General features: G+C 47.7%; 2 protein-coding genes across 4 annotated transcripts in view; one reads left to right on the top strand and one right to left on the bottom strand.

The window, feature by feature from the left end:
* PPIL6 (peptidylprolyl isomerase like 6) overlaps window positions 1-18510 on the bottom strand; it is a 94840-nt gene that overhangs the window by 7412 nt on the left and 68918 nt on the right. For both annotated transcript variants that reach the window (XM_077289572.1, XM_077289571.1), the window contains exon 8: window positions 16748-16883. In XM_077289572.1, coding sequence (XP_077145687.1) covers window positions 16748-16883 — 136 coding nt within the window. The remainder of the gene's footprint in view (window positions 1-16747; window positions 16884-18510) is intronic.
* Window positions 3737-8927, top strand: LOC143807716 (uncharacterized). 2 transcript variants are annotated; one of them, XR_013221782.1, is made up of 3 exons: window positions 3737-4701; window positions 7030-7158; window positions 8099-8927. XR_013221782.1 is itself a non-coding variant. In XM_077289570.1 (2 exons), the coding sequence occupies exons 1-2, from the start codon at window positions 3963-3965 to the stop codon at window positions 7986-7988; spliced, it is 1698 nt and encodes a 565-aa protein (XP_077145685.1). In that variant the 5' UTR covers window positions 3737-3962; the 3' UTR covers window positions 7989-8927. The 2 variants fall into 2 exon arrangements, 1 of the variants encoding a protein (XP_077145685.1); XM_077289570.1 differs by having other exon boundaries at window positions 7030-8927.

Here is an 18510-nt window from a genome sequence, read left to right as displayed (position 1 = left end):
TTTTCGGACCATTCTCTGTAAACCCTAGAGATGGTTGTGCGTGAAAATCCCAGTAGATCAGCAGTTTCTGAAATACTCAGACCAGCCCTTCTGGCACCAACAACCATGCCACGTTCAAAGGCACTCAAATCACCTTTCTTCCCCATACTGATGCTCGGTTTGAACTGCAGGAGATTGTCTTGACCATGTCTACATGCCTAAATGCACTGAGTTGCCGCCATGTGATTGGCTGATTAGAAATTAAGTGTTAACAAGAAGTTGGAGAGGTGTACCTAATAAAGTGGCCAGTGAGTGTACATATAGACATACAGTACACATAACAGAGTATATACTCACCGTTACTTGTCACTTTGTTCCCCGAAGCCAGTGTCATCTGTAAAAAAATATGAAAAAAACAAACAACCAATATACTACCTGTCCGCAGAAATCCACGAGTGTCCCACAACGATCTCCCGTGGAGAGCAGCATCATCAGATAAAAAACCGGATCCGGCGGGAAAAACCGGATCCGGCGGGAAAAGAAATGGATCTGGCGACAAAAACCGGATCCGGCAGGAAAAAAAACAGATCCGGGGGGAAAAAAAATGGGTCCGGGGGGAAAAACGGATCCGGCGGGAAAAAATGGATCCGGCGGGAAAAAATGGATCCGGCGGGAAAAAAACGGATCCGGTGGGAAAAACGGATCTGGCGGAAAAAAACGGATCCGGCGGAAAAAAACGGATGCGGCGGAAAAAAACATCTGGCGGAAAAAAAACCAGCATGCGCTGCCAAAACTCCGCCCCCTCCTTCCAGACTTCAGAATGGGCAGCGGATGTGCTGAAAAACTGCATCCGCTGCCCACGTCGGGCACAAATTTGACAACGTGCGTTGGTACGTAGGCCCGACGCATAGCGACGGACCCGTACCGACGCAAGTGTGAAAGAGGCCTTTATGAGCGTTGAATTAAAAAAAAAAAAAAAAAAAAAAGAAGAAGAAAAAAACGGAGTGGACTCCCGTGCAATTTTCTGCGCCAGAGGGGGAAAGCCGACGGCCGGGGGCCAATATCTGTAGCCTGCTATGAATATCAGCCTGCAGCTGTCTGCGTAGCCTTTACTGGCTATTAAAATAGGGGGACCGCAAAAAAAAAAAAATTACGTGGGGTCCCCCTATATTTTATAGCCAGAAAGGCTACGCAGACAGCTGCGGGCTGATATTCATAGCCTAGAGAGGGGCCATGGATATTGCCCCCCCCCCCCACCGGCTACAAATACCAGTCCGCAGCCGCCCCGGAAATGGCGCCAATTCCGGCACTTAGCCCCTCTCTTCCCACTCCCGTGTAGCGGTGGGATATGGGGTAATAAGGGGTTAATGTCACCTTGCTATTGTAAGGTGACATTAAGCCGGGTTAATAACGGAGAGGCGTCAATGAGACGCCTATCCGTTATTAATCCAATAGTAAGAAAGGGTTAATAAAACACGCACACATTAGGAAAAAGTATTTTAATATTCTTCATTTCACCATACTTACCATACTTCAGCGCCTGCAAAAAACGTAAAATAATAAACCGATTCTACCTGTCCGGTGTAGTCCAATTAATAACGAGTGTCCCAAGACGATCTCCCCTATAGAACAGTGACATCGGGTGATGTCACTGCTCTATAGGACCCTCAGTGACACACTGACAGGAGACAATGGCTCCTGCAGTGCATCACTGAGAGGTTACCTTAGGACAAAGTCTCACTTTATGACAATTGCTGCCTGGGAAAATTTATCATACAGCAATGGCATAAAGTGAGACTAGGGACTTTTTTTTTTTTACAGCGGCAGAGGAATACAGTGGTGGAAGGATACCTTCTTGCCGTCATTGTGTTCCTGGAGCCCCTGGAGAGCAGTCGCATTATCTGTTGCTGCTGCTCTCCATGGGAGATCGTCGTGGGACACTCGTGGATTTCTGCGGACAGGGAGTATATTGGTTGTTTGTTTTTTTCATATTTTTTACAGATGACACTGGCTTCGGGGAACAAAATGACAAGTAATGGTGAGTATGAACTCTATGTTATATGTAATGTATGAATGTACTGTATGGAGTATGTACGTAGGTAGCATGTATGTATGTAGCATGTATGTATGTATGTAGCATGTATGTATGTATGTATGTATGTATGTAGCATGTATGTATGTATGTATGTATGTATGTAGCATGTATGTACAGGTCCTTCTCAAAAAATTAGCATATAGTGTTAAATTTCATTATTTACCATAATGTAATGATTACAATTAAACTTTCATATATTATAGATTCATTATCCACCAACTGAAATTTGTCAGGTCTTTTATTGTTTTAATACTGATGATTTTGGCATACAGCTCCTGATAACCCAAAAAACCTGTCTCAATAAATTAGCATATCAAGAAAAGGTTCTCTAAATGACCTATTACCCTAATCTTCTGAATCAACTAATTAACTCTAAACACATGCAAAAGATACCCGAGGCTTTTAAAAACTCCCTGCCTGGTTCATTACTCAAAACCCCCATCATGGGTAAGACTAGCGACCTGACAGATGTCAAGAAGGCCATCATTGACACCCTCAAGCAAGAGGGTAAGACCCAGAAAGAAATTTCTCAACAAATAGGCTGTTCCCAGAGTGCTGTATCAAGGCACCTCAATGGTAAGTCTGTTGGAAGGAAACAATGTGGCAGAAAACGCTGTACAATGAGAAGAGGTGACCGGACCCTGAGGAAGATTGTGGAGAAGGACCGATTCCAGACCTTGGGGAACCTGAGGAAGCAGTGGACTGAGTCTGGTGTGGAAACATCCAGAGCCACCGTGCACAGGCGTGTGCAGGAAATGGGCTACAGGTGCCGCATTCCCCAGGTAAAGCCACTTTTGAACCATAAACAGCGGCAGAAGCGCCTGACCTGGGCTACAGAGAAGCAGCACTGGACTGTTGCTAAGTGGTCCCAAGTACTTTTTTCTGATGAAAGCAAATTTTGCATGTCATTCGGAAATCAAGGTGCCAGAGTCTGGAGGAAGACTGGGGAGAAGGAAATGCCAAAATGCCTGAAGTCCAGTGTCAAGTACCCACAGTCAGTGATGGTGTGGGGTGCCATGTCAGCTGCTGGTGTTGGTCCACTGTGTTTCATCAAGGGCAGGGTCAATGCAGCTAGCTATCAGGAGATTTTGGAGCACTTCATGCTTCCATCGGCTGAAATGCTTTATGGAGATGAAGATTTCATTTTTCAGCACGACCTGGCACCTGCTCACAGTGCCAAAACCACTGGTAAATGGTTTACTGACCATGGTATTACTGTGCTCAATTGGCCTGCCAACTCTCCTGACCTGAACCCCATAGAGAATCTGTGGGATATTGTGAAGAGAATTAGGGACACTGCGGCTTATGCCGCTGTCCCCTGACTGCTGCGCCTTCCCTGTTACCTGAATCAGAGATCTCCCCTTCAGTGAACCCAGTGGAATATGGGGTTAACTCCCCTGGCGGGGGGCGTGGCTTCCTCCCTGATCTTGGCGCCGGGAAGCTCCTGTGGCCACATCCGTCCCAGGACCCGGACCGTTTGGGCTGCCGGAACATGGATCCGCTATCATGTGCGGTGAGGGATAGGATCGGTAGGGAAGGCAGCGCTTGGTTAGCAGCTTTGCTGACCGGGGACAGCTCCTTCCCTACCGCGATGCAGGCAGCGCCGCCGGAGGGTCGGCGCTCTAACAGAGCTACCCGACCTCCGGCACGGCTGAGCCCGCCGTTAATTTCAAAAAGGAGCGCGCGCAGCGCTCGTGCGCGCGAATCTGTTGCGGCGGGCGCCAGGAAGTCTGGGGAGAGTGCCGTAGGGCAGGTTGGGGAGACTCAGGGTACGGTGTGGAGTGAAACCAGTGTTGTACCTCCTTCTGCCCCGGGATTTCTGAGAGGGAGCTCAGGCCAGCAAGTGTCAGCAGGGCAGGCTGCAGCATCGCTATTATTTAGAAGCAATATGGGGGGGGTCCAAGGGACATCTGCCTCATCCCAGGACTCAGGCACAGCAATAAGAGAGCCGGATGCCCTGCAGGGGGGCATTCCTTCACTCTCAGGGAGCACAGGGGAGGCTATGCATAACAAAGACAGGAGCATGGAAACGGCAGCTATAACCCAGCAGCACGTGGGCACACGCCATATAGTGTTAGCGCAAGGACCTCATAGCACGCTCTCCCAGGCTAGTTTGGGGGGGGAATCCCAATACCCACCTTTCCCGCTAATTTTTAGCACACAGGGTCCACCCGGGCCGGGCGGGCATATCGCTCCCTCTCAAGCGTCGGTAATTGAACACCAGGACGCCTCAGCGTCGCATTCGCTGATGGCAACCGGTGCTCCTGCCCCAATTCAGGGTGCTGGTACGCCGGCTCTGGAGAATAGACAGAGTGCGGTTTCCCGCTCCGCGCGCAGATCACCCTCATCTTCTTCATCATCGTCCCCTAGAGAACATCGCAGAAGCGCACGCAGAAAGCGGGAGCGTCGGGTTAGCAAACGGCGTTCTCATAGATCTAGGTCCAGTAGGCGTAGTAGACGTTCCAGATCGTCGCGCTGGCGCTCGCCTTCGTCATCCGGGAGTTCGTCAGGCAGGTCACACAGGCAGGAGTCTTCTCGCCGTAGGTCTTTACATCACATGGAGCATCAAGACCCGGTACCTTCTGCGACACGGGAGGCCAGTTGTCCGAATGTCGGTGTATCAATTGGTGAGTACCCCTTTATTGGGGCATGGGGTGGGGAGAGAGCCAACGCCGTCCCGCCAGATTCCGTAGCCAATAATATCGCAGGTAGCAGGATTTATGTCAATCCAAAATTGCTGCAACCAACCGGGTTATCCAGCCAGCCACCTCCTCCTCGGCCGGATGTGTACAAGGATGGCTTATTCTGTGGAGTCCCTCCTTTAGGAGCCCATTTGGATATCGCCATCAAGGAGCAAATTTGGTCCAACGATTTCATTGACATTTGGTCTCTGGTTTCCACGGATCAGCATTCGGTTGACAGAGAGAGGCGGTTGGGCGATAAAACTTACGAACGCAAGCCAAAAGTTGCAAAAACCATTAACAACTGGTTGCAAGCTTTCGCGGTCATGGGCTGCGTCATGGGAGAAAGGCATCCTGAAAGGTGCTCTGAGCTATTTATATATTTAGATAGCATTTATAATTCCTATAAATCGCACGGCGGATCGGCTTGGTGGAAATATGATGAAGATTTCCGCCGTCGATTGGCCGTCAATCCTCAATTGGGATGGGGTACGAAAGCCACGGATTCATGGCTCCGTCTGATGATGGCTCAGAGAACGACCCAGTCCTTTCATGGGCCCGTTACCGGGTCCGACAGCAACGCCACAGCAACAGCCACTCGCAGGCCAGGTTCTTGCTGGTTATTCAACGAGGGGCACTGCAAGTTCTATGGGCTATGTAAATACAAACACGAGTGTTCATCATGCGGGGGCCCCCACCCATTGGCAAAATGCACACGCCCGCACCAGAAACCTAGCGCAGGAAAAAACCCCTCTACAGGCGAGGTTAACGACGCCGGTGAGCGTAAAAAGAATGGGGCCATGGCTGGACAAATACCCCAATGAGTCGGCCGCTGCACAGCTGCGTGTCGGTTTCTCCTTTGGTTTTTTCATTCCTTTTAATTGGTCACCTATACCACAATCGTCACCCAACCTACAGTCAGCCAGGGAGTTACCTAATATACTAGCAGAGAAGCTGGGGAAGGAAGTCAGTTTGGGTCGTTTTCGTGGCCCTTTCACTTCCCCCCCGTTCCCGAACTTACGGGTTTCGCCCCTGGGTATAGTTCCCAAAAAAGAAGCGGGTAAGTACCGATTAATTCATCACCTTTCATACCCCAAGGGTAGGTCTGTCAACGATGGTATAGCCAACGAGGATATTGCCGTTACTTATATTTCATTTGACAAAGCGATTGATCTAGTCAGAAGTGCCGGTCCGGGTGCCCTTATGGCAAAATCAGACATAGAATCGGCTTTCCGTCTTCTCCCCGTGCACCCGGATTGCCACCATTTACTTGGGGCAAAATTGGAGGAAGGATACTATTACGACACTTGCCTCCCCATGGGGTGTTCAATTTCCTGTTTTTATTTTGAATTATTCAGTACGTTTTTAGAATGGGTTGTTCGCAAGGTTACCCGGCTGAATTCCATCACACATTACCTGGACGATTTTTTGTTAGTCGGTCCCGCGGGTTCAGACGTATGTGCCAAAGCCCTTACCCAATTCGAAGACACCATGGCGTATTTTGGTGTTCCACTTTCCCCCGAAAAAACGGTTGGGCCGGTATCGGTGATTACATTCCTCGGCATTGAAATCGATTCTATCGCCATGGAGTTTAGGTTGCCAAAGGAAAAAATTGACAAGCTTCTGGACCTCATCAATGGTTGTATATCTGTTGGTAAGGTCACATTAACCCAATTGCAATCTCTGCTCGGCTCATTAAATTTCGCCTGCAGGGTCATGCCAATGGGCAGGATCTTCTCGCGCAGATTGATACTAGCCACGAAAGGGGTGAATCAGAAACATCATAGAATCAGGATTACGACACAGTTACGTTCTGATTTGTTCACTTGGAAGCTGTTTTTAAGCAACTACAATGGTAGGACTTGCTTTCAGGAGATTGAATGCTCCAACGTCGACTTGGGTTTGGCATTCACCTCATCCAGTAGCTCTGGTTTCAGCGTTCGCTTTGGTGACAAATTATGCTCCGCCAATTGGCCTGCTTCTTGGTTCCTCAGGAAGTGGAACGAGGATCCCACATTGATTGACCTCCTCCCCGTGGCGGCTGCCATAGAGGTCTGGGGTCCGCTATTGGCCAACAAGCAGATCCGTTTGCAACTTGGCACCATCAGCGGGGCTCATGCCATCAATTTCCTAGCATCTCCTTCACCGCTGGTCCTGGACCTGATTAGGTTCTTGGTGTTGAAATGCCTAATGTTTAATATTTGGTTAAAAGCGCAGGCGATATCCGTCAACAATGAGGAGGTTAGTGGTTCTTTAACCGGTTTTTCGTTGCAGGAGGTACAGGAACGACGTACTCAGGAACACTTGGTAGAGGTGGACTGCCCGCTGTCGATCTGGGATGTCCTGGGGATCTGATGCCATTGATACAATCATCGATAGCCCCTTCGACTTGGAAAGCCTATGGTAAGGCGTGGGAGGAGTGGTGTATTTTAGCGGTTGGCAAACCGGTGGGGTCTTCGGAGGAGGCTCGTATGCAGGTGACAATGGCATTTTTATCAAAAATGCATTCCATGGGGGTGTCGGGGTCAGTGGCACGTAACCGTGTGTCAGCACTGGCATTTCATTTCAAGCTACGGGGTTGGCCGGATTCCACGAAACACTTTCTGGTCATTCAGATACTTAAAGGATGGCAACGGGCAAGCAAACACAATGACAACAGGCGTCCTATAACTTTTGAATTACTAATTAGCATGGTAAAATTTGCGGGATCCGTTTGCGACTCTAGATACGAGGCTGCCTTAATATCGGCTGCTTTTGGAATAGCATTCTTCGGGGCCATGCGGGTCAGCGAGATTGTTCCCACCGCCCTGAAAAAACCTGGTGGCCTTAAGCGGGAGGATATCCTAATTTGCGAGGATGGTTTAAGGGTAAGAATATGCAAATCCAAAACTGACCAGGATGGTAGGGGTACCTGGTTCCCGATATTTGCCATTAACAATGCCATATGCCCATTGAAGTTAATCAGGCGCTACGCACAATTCAGGAAGGACGGTTCACAATTTTTCATTCACGAGAACGGGCTCCCCCTATTGTCGGGGCAGTTCTTAGCCGTCATGAGACGTATTTTGTTACTATTGGGATTCCCCTCGGATGAGTTTGGAACTCACTCATTCCGGATAGGTGCAGCAACAGAGGCTTCTAGAGCGGGGCTTTTTGAATCAGAAATTCAAAGGGTGGGCAGATGGAAATCCCGGTGTTTCACCAGGTACATTAGGCCTGATTTAGCATTATGAAGTTTCTTGGCCTTCCGTCAATATATTAGGGAGTCAGCTTTCAATTTTATTGGGGAACGTTTTGGTTGTTTGGTTTGTGGCTGTTGGCTAACTTTACATTTCATTCTCAGATGGTGGACGTCCAAGCGTCTGGATTGTGGGCCATTCTTACATTTACTGGGCTGCGCAACGTGCCGAAATGTGCCCAGGAGGGCGATCCCTGGGATTCAACGACGTCGATGTGATATGGCGTGGATTGAGAGGCATGATGTGGTCCCGAGTTCTGCCGGAGATTGTTCATATTTCACGAATGACATCATCCCCCACCATTGTGGTCATTCATGTCGGAGGAAATGATCTGGCGTCGTTTTCTTTGGTCGAGCTACTTACACTGATGAGATCGGATATGGACAAGTTCTCGATGTTCTTCCCGTCAATGCGTTTAGTCTGGTCTGAGATAATCCCAAGGGTGGTCTGGCGAGGCGCCAGGGAACGTAATGCTATGGAGAGATCCAGACGCACGCTCAACCAAAGGATTTCACGTTTCGTGAGATTCAAGAACGGGGTAGTTGTACGGCACCACCGGCTGGAGGGGGATAATTCCGGTTTTCTACTTCCAGACGGTGTACATTTGAATGAGGCGGGTTTAGACATCTTTCTCAACGGCATTAGAGAAGGAGTTCTTCAGGCGATGCATTCTTTGGGGGGGTCGTAGCTCTCGTTATTCGCTCCTCCTTGGCGGAAGGGTGGAGTTTTTTGATTGGTGGTGAAGTTACCTGCCCGGGAGTCCGGTCGGCAGTTATCTCCCTACACCCAGTTGTTGGCATACAGTGCCTGTTATGAGCTGCGACCAGAATATTTTTCCAAAAGTAAAAGATGGAAATGTTATGAGCAGATTTCCCAATAAAAGTTTTAAAGTTTATACAATTTGTTGCGTGTTCACTCAGGGGGAGCAAACGTTCGTGGGTCGTAGCAGTCAGTTGAGAGACGCAAGACCCAACACTCTGGATGAGCTTAAAGGGAGGGTGCCGTGATTTTAGTTTTTGTATTAATAATTATTGATTATATAATCAATTATTTTTAATACAAAAGTAAATGTACTACTTTCATACTTTTTTATTTATTCACTTTTACATTTACCACTGGAGGCCGCCATTTTCATTAGTGTGGGTGTAAGTGTCTGGGAACGACACTTGCACACCTCACTTACGGCAGTCGTGGACATAGGAGTCAACGGTCTGGCTCCGACCGCATCTCCTCCTGCCTCTCAACTGTGACTTGGGCACGCCCACTGAGCTGCCGCGTCACAGCTGTGAGAGGAGATCGCGGCCATTTTGTTTATTTTCCTCTGTCATCGCACACACAGCTCAGTGTGTGCGATGACAGGAGCTGCCAGGGAGAAGCAGGGTCCGAGGTAAGTATCTGCAGCAAGGAGTGGTGATTGCAGCCTGTACTTAGTATTACATTACAGGCTGCAATCACTGCCGACCTGTTCAGAGCAGAGCAGGGAGATCGTCACACTGCTCTGCCCTGAACATGACTGTACTTACCTTCGGTCCTCTCTCAGGAAGTGCTGAGAGTTTTTATTTTCTTATGCATCTACCACTGCTGCCTGCCCCTATATACCACCTAGCACTGCCTGCCTGCCTCTGTATACCACCTACCCTATATACCACTGCTGCCTGCCCCTATATACCACCTACCACTGCTACCTGCCCCTATATACCACCTACCACTGCTGCCTGCACCTATATACCACCTAGCACTGCCTGCCTCTGTATACCACCTACCCTATATACCACTGCTGCCTGCCCCTATATACCACTGCTGCCTGCCCCTATATACCACCTACCACTGCTACCTGCCTCTATATACCACTGCTACCAGCCCCTATATACCACCTACCACTGCTACCAGCCCCTATATACCACTGCTGCCTGCCCCTATATACCACCTACCACTGCTACCTGCCTCTATATACCACTGCTGCCTGCCCCTATACACCACCTACCACTGCTACCTGCCTCTATATACCACTGCTGCCTGCCCCTATATACCACCTACCACTGCTACCTGCCTCTATATACCACCTACCACTGCTACCTGCCTCTATATACCACTGCTACCTGCCTCTGTATACCACTGCTAGCTGCCTCTGTATACCACTGCTAGCTGCCTCTGTATAGCACTGCTGCCTGCCTCTGTATATCACTGCTGCCTGCCTCTGTATACCACTGCTGCCTGCCTCTGTATACCACTGCTGCCTGCCTCTGTATACCACTGCTGCCTGCCTCTGTATACCACTGCTGCCTGCCTCTGTATACCACTGCTGCCTGCCTCTGTATACCACTGCTGCCTGCCTCTGTATACCACTGCTGCCTGCCTCTGTATACCACTGCTGCCTGCCTCTGTATACCACTGCTGCCTGCCTCTGTATACCCCTGCTACCTGCCTCTGTATACCACTGCTACCTGCCTCTATATACTACTGCTACCTGCCTCTATATACCACCTACCACTGCTACCTCTGTCCTGTGTAGCTAATCTAGTCCTGTGTAGCTAATCCTGTCCTGTGTACTGTGTCCTCAGCAGTCAGTATCACACAGGACAGGATTAGATACACGGCTCAGCAGTTGGTATCACACAGGACAGGATTAGATACACGGCTCAGCAGTCGGTATCACACAGGACAGGATTGGATACACGGCTCAGTAAACTGTATCACACAGGACAGGATTAGATACACGGCTCAGCAGTCGGTATCACATAGGACAGGATTAGATACACAACTCCGCAGTCGGTATCACACAGGATAGGATTAGATACACGGCTCAGCAGTCGGTATCACACAGGATAGGATTAGATACACGGCTCAGCAGTCGGTATCACACAGGATAGGATTAGATACACGGCTCAGCAGTCGGTATCACACAGGATAGGATTAGATACACAGCTCAGCAGTCGGTATCACACAGGATGGGATTAGATACACGGCTCAGCAGTCGGTATCACACAGGATGGGATTAGATACACGGCTCAGCAGTCGGTACCACACAGGACAGGATTACATACACAGCTCGGCAGTCGGTATCACACAGGACAGGATTAGATACACGGCTCAGCAGTCAGTATCTAATCCTCTCCTATGCACTCCTCTCCCCCCTGCGTGTCTTTCCCCATTGTGGTTTATTATTTTTGTTGTGGGAGTCGAGGATTATGCATTCGGTATGGTTTAAAAAAGATTAATAAAGGACTTTATTCTGGCCGAGTCTTTATTTACAATACAACTATAGGATTAGTAATGGATGGGTGCCTTATAGACGCCTCTCCATTACTAAGCCGTGGGCTTGATGTCACCAGACAATATGAAGGTGACATTAATCCCACAAATATGAACCCCACTTGCTACCGCTACAGGGCAAGTGGAAATTGCCAGGCAAAGCGCCAGAAAAGGTGCATGTAAAAGGTGGCTGAGAGCTGATGTTTTTAGCCTGGGGGGACAATATCCATGGCCCCTTCCTAGGCTATTAATGTCAGCCCGCAGCTGTCTGCATAGTATTTGATGGTTATTAATTATAGGGGGCCCCACATCTTTTTTTTTTTTTTTTGGGGGGGGGGGTGTCCCCCATTTTAATAGCCAGTAAAGGCTAAGTATACAGTTGGGAGCGTGTGAGTGTGAGCACACCCTCCCCCCCATAGATCAGTACACTGCTCTCCTGAAATACTCTGTGCTCCTGTCACCCTGCTCCTTCCACCATACGTCTCTGTGACCTCCCTAGAGCAGCACAATACCATATGGATCACGTATAATGCCGCTATATATTTATCACATAGTACTCCATAAAGACCACACATTATGCCGAGATGTTATAATAAATAAATATATATATATATATATATATATATATATATATATATATATATATATTATCACACATTATGCCGCCAAGTATTGTGTGATCTATGTGACGGTATTATGTTTGATCAGTGTTGTGGAATGATGTAAAAACTATATGACGGTGGTATATGAGAACTATATTGTGGTATCATGTGTGATCTATGTGGCAGTACTAGGTGAGACTTATATGGCGGTATTGTGTGAGAACTGTATGACAGTATTGTGTGATCTATTTGATAGTATTGTGTGTGATCTATATGGCGGTATTATCTTCAGAAAGCGGACCCATTCTATGGTGGTTCTGGCTGAGCACCTGCACGTGGGTCTGGGGTAATAGAGGGGGCAGCATGACCTTCAGTTAGGTGCAGTCAGGGCTGGTGAGGCAGCTGAAGAGAGGGGTCTCATTTTTATCGTTACTATATGGCTACATTTCCTTCCCAGCGTCACCCCGTACTTCGCCTGACGTCTCACTTTCACACATCGCCAGGACAGGATGGAGAAGACAGGATCTCAGGAGGGGAATGGGGTCTTTGCATGCAATGTCTGGATCAGAACAGGCCATCAATCCGCAGAAATGTTTCCTGGATTTCTGTGGAGCAGACGGTCCATCCATGTGTATAAAAGACAGCGCTCTATGTACAATCCCTGGCTGCTCCGCGCACTGAACAGGGTGCCCCCCATAGACCAGCACACTGCTCTCCTGAAATACTCTGTGCTGCTGTCACCCTGCTCCCTCCACCACATATCTCCCAGAATCCTTGCTGCCTGCCATCCTCGGTGACTGTCTACTTGTCAGTATAAGGCTGCCGTCACCCTAGCAGTATTTGGTCAGTATTTTACCTCAGTATTTGTAAGCCAAAACCAGCAGTGGGTGATAAATACAGAAGTGGTGCATATGTTTCTATTATACTTTTCCTCTAATAGTTCCACTCCTGGTTTTGGCTTACAAATACTGAGGTAAAATACTGACCAAATCCTGCTAGTGTGACGGCAGCCTTACTCTGCAGTCACCAACAAAATGGCTGCACACTGTGTTCCTGAATCCTCTCATCCCCTAGCAAACACCCAGAATGGGATGAGAGGAGTTTCATCACACACATCAGCAGACTCCGCCCATAATTACTGCAGTGCAGTAATGTGAGCTAGTTGTACACTAGGTTTTTCTGAAATTTCAGCAGCTGCTCCCCCTAGTGTTTAAAAGTGGAAATTCCAAAACTTCAAATTATTTTTCATATTTTACTAAATGATAAACAAATGATAATATTTTTTAAGAAAATTTAAACATTAATTCTTTACATTTTTACAATTGCTGTAAAAAATTTTTTTTGATGGCACCTTCCCTTTAAGGCCGCTATTGAAGCATCCTGGGCCTCCATAACATCTCAGCAGTGTCACAGGCTGATTGCCTCCATGCCACGCCGCATTGAAGCAGTCATTTCTGCCAAAGGATTCCCGACCAAGTATTGAGTGCATAACTGAACATTATTATTTGATGGTTTTTTTGTTTGGTATTAAAAAACACTTTTATTTGATTGGTCGGGTGAAATATGCTAATTTATTGAGACAGGTTTTTTGGGTTATCAGGAGTTGTAGGCCAAAATCATCAGTATTAAAACAATAAAAGACCTGACAAATTTCAGTTGGTGGATAATGAATCTATAATATATGAAAGTTTAATTGTAATCATTACATTATGGTAAATAATGAAATTTAACACCATATGCTAATTTTTTGAGAAGGACCTGTATGTAGCATGTATGTATGTAGCATGTATGTATGTAGCATGTATGTATGTAGCATGTATGTATGTAGCATGTATGTATGTAGCATGTATGTATGTAGCATGTATGTATGTATGTATGTATGTATGTATGTATGTATGTATGTATGTATGTATGTATGTATGTATGTAGTATTTTTTTTTTTTATTATTCAACACATTAGCCGGATGATGGGACTACTACTGTCCCATCATTGGCTAATGTGTCAATCACTGTCAGTGTAGCAGGCATCGTCTGATGGGACTTGTAGTCCCATCGGACGATGCCTGCACACACGCATAGAGACCCCCCACGCCGCACAGAGAGGGAGAGCGACACAGGAGGAGAGTGCAGCTTACCGGAGATCTCCGGGACTGTGTGCAAGTGGGGAGGCGGAGACAGAGCAGGTGAAGCACACAGGGCAGCGTGTGAGAGCAGGGAATGTCTGCTCAGAACGTGCAGTGCTTGGAGTACAGAGGAGCAGGGAGGTAAAAAAAAAAAAAAAAAATCACCTGCACTCCCCGCTTCTGTCCTGCAGCGATAGAGAGCAAGTGGAGCTAGGCAGAGAGCACTGGGCTATAGTAAAATGACAGCTAGTCACACCTACAGCAGTGAGTTGTGCAGCCCACAGTGGCGTGCCCATCTCACTGCTAATGCTGCAGCAATGTTATAGATAGGAGATAATAGACCATAGACCGGCGCTGACCCTATGTCCATGGGGTGCTGTAAATGACACGGCTAGTGTCGTGCTACTGCTGTGAAACCAAGATGTCAGCCCCCAGTTCCTCCTTTCTACTGGTATAACACACGAAATCTGTTTTACATGCATTCAAATCTTGGTTATAACAGCATGCTATGCTACATTACATTGAGAATGATCTACAAACGCGGTACCTTACCTTTAATGAAACTTGGAGGAAACTGCAAATTAAGATCATGCATGTGGCTATATACACTTTTAATATACCTAAAAAAGACCCACTAACTGACATTAACTGCATGCCTCAAATGCCATTTCCCTGAATCTGACCTAATCCATGGTCTCGTAACAAATTAAGAGACCTCCTGTGACGCTGAGTTTACTGCTCATGGTCAAGCCATGTGGCGGGGAAGTGAAGGAGTCCAAGGTCAAAAGCCAGGAGGATACGTCAAGGACATAGGGATAAGACAAACGGATAGTCAGAGGCACAGTCCGGGGTCAAGTAATAAAGGTCAAAGTGCGTCAAAGGCAAAAGGGGTAATACAAATGAGTAGTTAAAAGTGAAATCCAATGTCCGGCAACAAAGATCAGGAAATCAGAACATAGAGTACAGAGCAACACACCACTGAACAAAGCTAAACTGGCAATCATCTAACCATTGCCTGCCAGCTAAATAGCCAGAACGGGTGACACCTGGAGGAAACCCCACATGTCCAGCCAGTTGGACCACTGGGTTGTCAGTCACAATACTGAGAGCCCAGCACACTCCTGCTTCAGACTGGATGACTAAGCTATAAAGTGAAATACCGTATGCACTACCGGAGAAGGTGCCGGGGTAGGTTCCAACACCGTGTATCAATAAAGTAAATCAAACCTGGCACTCAACTTAAAGTGAACTTCTTTTGTGTTTATTACAGCAAAAGAAAAATAAAAGTTTCGGCCTGTGTTGGCCTTCTTCAGTAACATGCTGCCTAATGGGGCAGGAAATCGTGGTGAATTGTGAGACGCCTTTATATCAGTTTGTGTTCAGGTAGGCTTATAAAGGTCCAGCCGTGGTATCCGGCGAGTTTGCATAAGCCCTTATCCTTAGTGCAGTCGGCGTGTGCTCCAGCGACGCGGCATCCACCATAGTGATGTGGTGGTCTCTTAATTTTTGCCAGAGCTATAATATATATATATATATATATATATATATATATATATATATATATATATATATATATATATATATATATATATATATATATATATATATATATATATACACATACATACATACACTAGCTATTGAACCCATTCTACGCCCGGGTGGCGAGCATTTATATTGGTATATGGTCTCCATCCTGTCATGTGCTGCTCCATCCTGCGCCCCCATCCTGTCATGTGCTGCTCCATCCTGCGTCCTCATCCTGTCATGTGCTCCCATCCTGCGCCCCCATCCTGTCATATGCTGCTCCATCCTACACCCCCATCCTGTCATGTGTGCCCCCATTCTGTCATGTGCTGCTCCCATCCTGTGCCCCCAATCTGTCATGTGCTGCTCCCATCCTGTCATGTGCTCCCATCCTGTGCCCCATCCTGTCATGTGCTCCCATCCTACACCCCCATCCTGTCATGTGTGCATCCCCATTCTGTCATGTGCTGCTCCCATCGTGAGCAATCATTCTGTCATGAGTGCGGGCGGCTGTGCTGAGTGCGGGCGGCTGTGCGTGGCTGTGCTGAGTGCGGGCGGCTGTGCTGAGTGCGGGCGGCTGTGCTGAGTGCGGGCGGCTGTGCTGAGTGCGGGCGGCTGTGCTGAGTGCGGGCGGCTGTGCGTGGCTGTGCTGAATGCGGGCGGCTGTGCGTGGCTGTGCTGAGTGCGGGCGGCTGTGCTGAGTGCGGGCGGCTGTGCGTGGCTGTGCTGAGTGCGGGCGGCTGAGCTGAGTGCGGGCGGCTGTGCTGAGTGCGGGCGGCTGTGCGTGGCTGTGCTGAGTGCGGGCGGCTGTGCGTGGCTGTGCTGAGTGCGGGCGGCTGCGCGTGGCTGTGCTGAGTGGTGGAGGAAAGAGGAGACTCTAAAAGAAGAAGTTACAGGTCTGTGAGAGCCAGAAATCTTGATTGTTTGTTTCTGATCAAATACTTATTTTCCACCATAATATGCAAATAAAATGATAAAAAAACAGACAATGTGATTTTCTGGATTTTTTTGTCTCAGTTTGTCTCCCATAGTTGAGGTCTACCTATGATGTAAATTACAGACGCCTCTCATCTTTTTAAGTGGTGGAACTTGCACTATTGCTGACTGACTAAATACTTTTTTGCCCCACTGTATGTATATATATATATATATTTATTTTTTTGATTTATATCTATTTTGTAATGATTGATTTGTTTTGCGGTGTTTTTCTTTTGTTGAATGAACAGATTTTTCTAAATTGTGCACTTACCCAAATGCAATGTGTTTTCTATCCATGTACGGGGTGGCCTGTAGAGTGATATAGAACTGGGAACCATTTGAATGTCGCCCCTTATTGGCCATTCCAAGAATTCCCCGCTTATTGTGAGGAACTGCATAATTTTCATCTGCAAAATAATTTTTAAGCTGTTTAAAAGTAGGCAGAACAAAAGTACACACATAAGTTTGGTCAATTTTCTGTGACACTAGAAATATGACTTACTGGCAAAAGCACAGCATGAGTTAAAATGTTAATAATGTTATATATTATCTGAAGCAGTATACTTCCACAATGAGTTGTTTAGAATGGTACATATAGAAAATTGGAACTGCATTACTGCCATAGAACATTGATTAAGGCCGGTTTCACACGTCAGTGATTCCGGTACGTGAGGTGACAGTTTCCTCACGTACCGGAGACACTGACACACGTAGACACATAAAAATCAATGCATCTGTTCAGATGTCATTGATTTTTTGCGGACCGTGTCTCCGTGTGCCAAACACAGAGACATGTCAGTGTTCGTGGGAGCGCACGTTTTACACGGACCCAATAGAGTCAATGGGTCCGCGTAAAACACGGACCTCACACGGACATTCTCCGTCTGGGGTCCGTGTGCGTGCAGGAGACAGCGCTACAGTAAGCGCTGTCCCCCCCACATGGTGCTGAAGCCGGTATTCATATCTTCCCTGTAGCAGCGTTTGCTGTAGAGAAAATATGAAGAATAGTGTTAAAAATAAAGATCCATGTGTCCGCCGCCCCCCCACCCCCTGTGCGCCCCCCCCGCTGGTCAGAAAATACTTACCCGCTCCCTCACTCCTTCCTGGTCTGGCCGCGCCTCCTACTGTATGCGGTCACGTGGGGCCGATCATTTACAATCATGAATAGTCGGCTCCGCCCCTATGGGAGGTGGAGCCACATATTCATGACTGTAAATGATCGGGCCCACGTGACCGCATGCAGGAGAAGCCGCGGCCAGACCAGGAAGCAGCGAGGGAGCGGGTAAGTATTTTCTGACCAGCGGGGGGGCGCACAGGGGGTGGGGGGGGCGGCGGACACATGGATCTTTATTTTAAACACTATTCTTCATATTTTCTCTACAGCAAACGTTGCTGCAGGGAAGATATGAATCGCAGCTTCAGCACCATGCAGAGTGGGTACCACACGCTCCGTGTGGTACCCACTCGCCATACGGGCGGCACACGTGTGCCGCACGTATGGCCTCCGTGAGTTCCCAGGCACACGGACACGGATAACTCCGGTACCGATTTATTCCGGTACCGGAATTATCTGGACGTGTGGGACAGCCCTAAGTGCTATATTACGTACATGTGAAAATTTGGAAATGCAAAATTTGCTATAAGAAAATTTACAGTAAAAAGCTCGGATAAGGGGTTATCTGAGCATGCTTGGGTGCTAACCAAGTGTCTTTGGCATGCTCAAAAACAAGTTTGAGTACTTGCAGCTGCATGACTCATAGCTGTTTGACATCCACAACTCATGCAGGGCTTGCCTGTGTCTTATTCGAGAACGCAACCGAGGGCGCAACCGAGCATGTGTGACCAACTGCACTCCACTTATTAGGCGGACATCGACACTGCTATATACTTTGAACATCAGGAGGTGCCAAATTATGTATAAAAATGTTATAATTTCAACGATGAAAGTAACATTTAATGTTGGGCCAACCCCATTTACATGATCATACCACAGCCATCATTTTTACTTATATAAAACTAGGTAGAATGCGATAA

Source organism: Ranitomeya variabilis, chromosome 2 (assembly GCF_051348905.1).
Source record: "Ranitomeya variabilis isolate aRanVar5 chromosome 2, aRanVar5.hap1, whole genome shotgun sequence".
Classification (NCBI taxonomy): Eukaryota; Metazoa; Chordata; class Amphibia; order Anura; family Dendrobatidae; genus Ranitomeya; species Ranitomeya variabilis.
This window is presented reverse-complemented; position numbering and strand designations above follow the sequence as displayed.

Excerpts from the sequence above, each read along its gene's own strand:
- LOC143807716 (XM_077289570.1), top strand. The coding sequence starts at position 3,963 with ATGGGGGGGGTCCAAGGGACATCTGCCTCATCCCAGGACTCAGGCACA. Across the intron at positions 4,702-7,029 it reads GAATGTCGGTGTATCAATTG|GAGGTACAGGAACGACGTAC; the intron begins GTGAGTACCCCT and ends TTTTCGTTGCAG.